Raw genomic sequence first — 2,941 nt, forward strand, 5'->3', positions numbered from 1 at the left:
CTCTAAATCTACTAACCTTTAGAATGTTTCCAAGTTCAAAGTTTGCTTCACTTTTGGACTAAGAGAATATTCATGTATTTTATATTGCTCCATCTTTTGTAATAAAGTAATTACTACATTGAACTGTTAAAAAATATAAACTACTTGTTAAAAATAAAATAGCTCCATGTTTTATCTATATCTTAATTATCAAGTAAACAAGGATTTAGGCTTTCTAATTATGAAGACATACTGGATTAAATAATCCTTATTCACATTAATATCCTTAACTATTCTTAGTACTTAAAATATAAACATTATGGCTATTCCTTTAAAAAATAACTAGTGATAGCTTATTCAGATCACATTTCTTAGTCAAACTAAGATGTAGCTATGGGATTCTGATTATGAATTGGACTGAAAATGAAAGAGAGGTTTATTAATAAGTAGGTTATTCTCAAATTATTTTTAAATCTATCTTTGCATTAGATTTACATTTTTCTTTTGACTATGGACTATATTAATACTCTCAGTATGTGTCTTTGATATTGCGATTCAATATCCATATGATTTTTGTTATAATATGACAATGTTTAGTCTTGATAAGAAAAAAGCATGGCTGAAAATTTAACATAGGAATAAACGATCTAGTGGACACTGATTCAAGTAGGAGTACTGATTTCTGGAAGTTAGAGTTTTAAGTTCAATACATAGGTCATTATGTTATATAACAAGCAACAAAGGAAAATGTCACAAATATCTTTATTCTAACAGTTAAAGTATCAGAAAATGATGAAGTTGTTCATACCACATTAAAGGAATTTTACATGTGTTCAGAAATTTTCCAAAATGTCATCTGTAAGTACCTGATAACTATATATACATGTGCATATGTATGTGTGTGTGTATAATATCATTTAAAAAATAAACACCCAAGCTATCCTAGAATAAGGTAAATCATATCAGTCAAAGTATCTTATTTTAAAACTTTGACATTCAGCTGCAAATATTTAATGATAAAAATATATGAGCTGATAAACTGTTTTAAATAAAATGATGTAAGGAGAGGTTAAGTATATCTTAAAGTTTCTGATTCAATTGTAATATGTTTGTAATCATTACCAAAGGAAAATACTGGATTACACACTCTCCAATGAGATTTGAAATGTCGTGGGTCTTCAAAGGACATAAAGTTGAAAATGATTGCATTGAATAAATTGCAGACGGATATAGAGATTGCATTTTGAAAATCAGTGAATGGATCTAAACTTTACATTGGCCACATGATGTCGCTGTACACCACAAAGTCTTGTCAAAAGGAGCTACTGATCACTAAAAGTAAAGGAGGAAGCTCCATTTTGTCACTGCCTGAAGAAGACAGAAACGGTAAAGAGATAAATGATTGGAAATATTAGATAAAAATAGCATGATTTTGAAGTAAGGAGAGAGCATAAAAAAGGTGTAGTCCTTTTGCAATGGTGTTTTCTAGGAGAGGAGGCCTGGGAGCCCAGGATCTGCTTCTTTCGCTTCTGCTCCTCGCAGCCTGGGAGATGGGGAGCGGCCAGCTCCACTACTCGATCCCGGAGGAAGCCAAACACGGCACCTTTGTTGGCCGCATTGCTCAGGACCTGGGGCTGGAGCTGGCGGAGCTGGTGCCGCGCCTGTTCCGGGTGGCGTCCAAAACACACGGGGACCTTCTGGAGGTAAATCTGCAGAATGGCATTTTGTTTGTGAATTCTCGAATTGATCGCGAGGAGCTGTGCGGGAGGAGCGCGGAGTGCAGTATCCACCTGGAGGTGATTGTGGACAGGCCGCTGCAGGTTTTCCATGTGGAGGTGAAGGTGAAAGATATTAACGATAATCCACCCGTCTTCAGAGGCAGAGAACAAATAATATTTATTCCTGAATCTAGACTCCTGGATTCGCGTTTTCCGATAGAAGGAGCTGCTGATGCAGACATTGGTGTTAACGCTCTTCTAGCGTACACCCTCAGCCCGAGTGATTATTTCTCTTTGGATGTACAGTCAAGTGATGAACTGAGTAAATCTCTTTGGCTTGAATTGAGAAAATCTTTGGATAGAGAAGAAACACCAGAACTTCGCTTATTACTGACAGCCACTGACGGGGGTAAACCGGAGCTGCAAGGTACAGTTGAGCTGCTGATCACCGTCCTCGACGTTAATGATAACGCCCCACTGTTTGACCAGGCCGTATACAGAGTCCACTTATTAGAGACTACAGCAAATGGAACATTAGTGACCACATTAAATGCCTCCGACGCTGACGAAGGTGTAAATGGTGAAGTTGTCTTTTCCTTTGACAGTGGTATTTCTCATGACATTCAAGAAAAATTCAAAGTTGATTCCAGCTCAGGAGAAATCAGGTTAATTGATAAACTGGATTATGAAGAAACAAAATCCTACGAAATTCAAGTAAAGGCAGTTGATAAAGGAAGTCCTCCGATGTCAAACCACTGCAAGGTTTTGGTGAAAGTGCTGGATGTAAACGATAATGCTCCAGAACTGGCGGTCACTTCATTGTATTTGCCTATCAGAGAGGACGCTCCACTCAGCACCGTCATCGCCCTCATCACCGTGTCTGACCGTGACTCAGGTGCCAACGGGCAGGTGACTTGCTCCCTAATGCCCCGTGTACCCTTCAAGCTGGTGTCCACCTTCAAGAATTACTACTCGTTAGTGCTAGACAGCGCCTTGGATCGCGAGAGCCTGTCGGTCTTTGAGCTGGTGGTGACCGCGCGGGACGGGGGCTCGCCTTCGCTGTGGGCCACAGCCAGCGTGTCCGTGGAGGTGGCCGACGTGAACGACAACGCGCCAGCGTTCGCGCAGCCCGAGTACACAGTGTTCGTGAAGGAGAACAACCCGCCGGGCTGCCACATCTTCACGGTGTCTGCGCGGGACGCGGACGCGCAGGAGAACGCGCTGGTGTCCTATTCGCTGGTGGA

General features: G+C 40.5%; 1 protein-coding gene across 1 annotated transcript in view; it reads left to right on the forward strand.

The window, feature by feature from the left end:
• Positions 1-1,205: 1,205 nt before the first annotated feature.
• The window catches only part of LOC105528387 (protocadherin alpha-1), a 2,843-nt gene continuing 1,107 nt past the window's right edge, over positions 1,206-2,941 (forward strand). Inside the window, exon 1 of the mRNA XM_011965117.1 lies at positions 1,206-2,936. Coding sequence (XP_011820507.1) covers positions 1,455-2,936 — 1,482 coding nt within the window. The 5' untranslated portion in view covers positions 1,206-1,454. The remainder of the gene's footprint in view (positions 2,937-2,941) is intronic.

Source organism: Mandrillus leucophaeus, unplaced genomic scaffold, assembly GCF_000951045.1.
Source record: "Mandrillus leucophaeus isolate KB7577 unplaced genomic scaffold, Mleu.le_1.0 Scaffold714, whole genome shotgun sequence".
In the NCBI taxonomy this organism is placed as follows: domain Eukaryota; kingdom Metazoa; phylum Chordata; class Mammalia; order Primates; family Cercopithecidae; genus Mandrillus; species Mandrillus leucophaeus.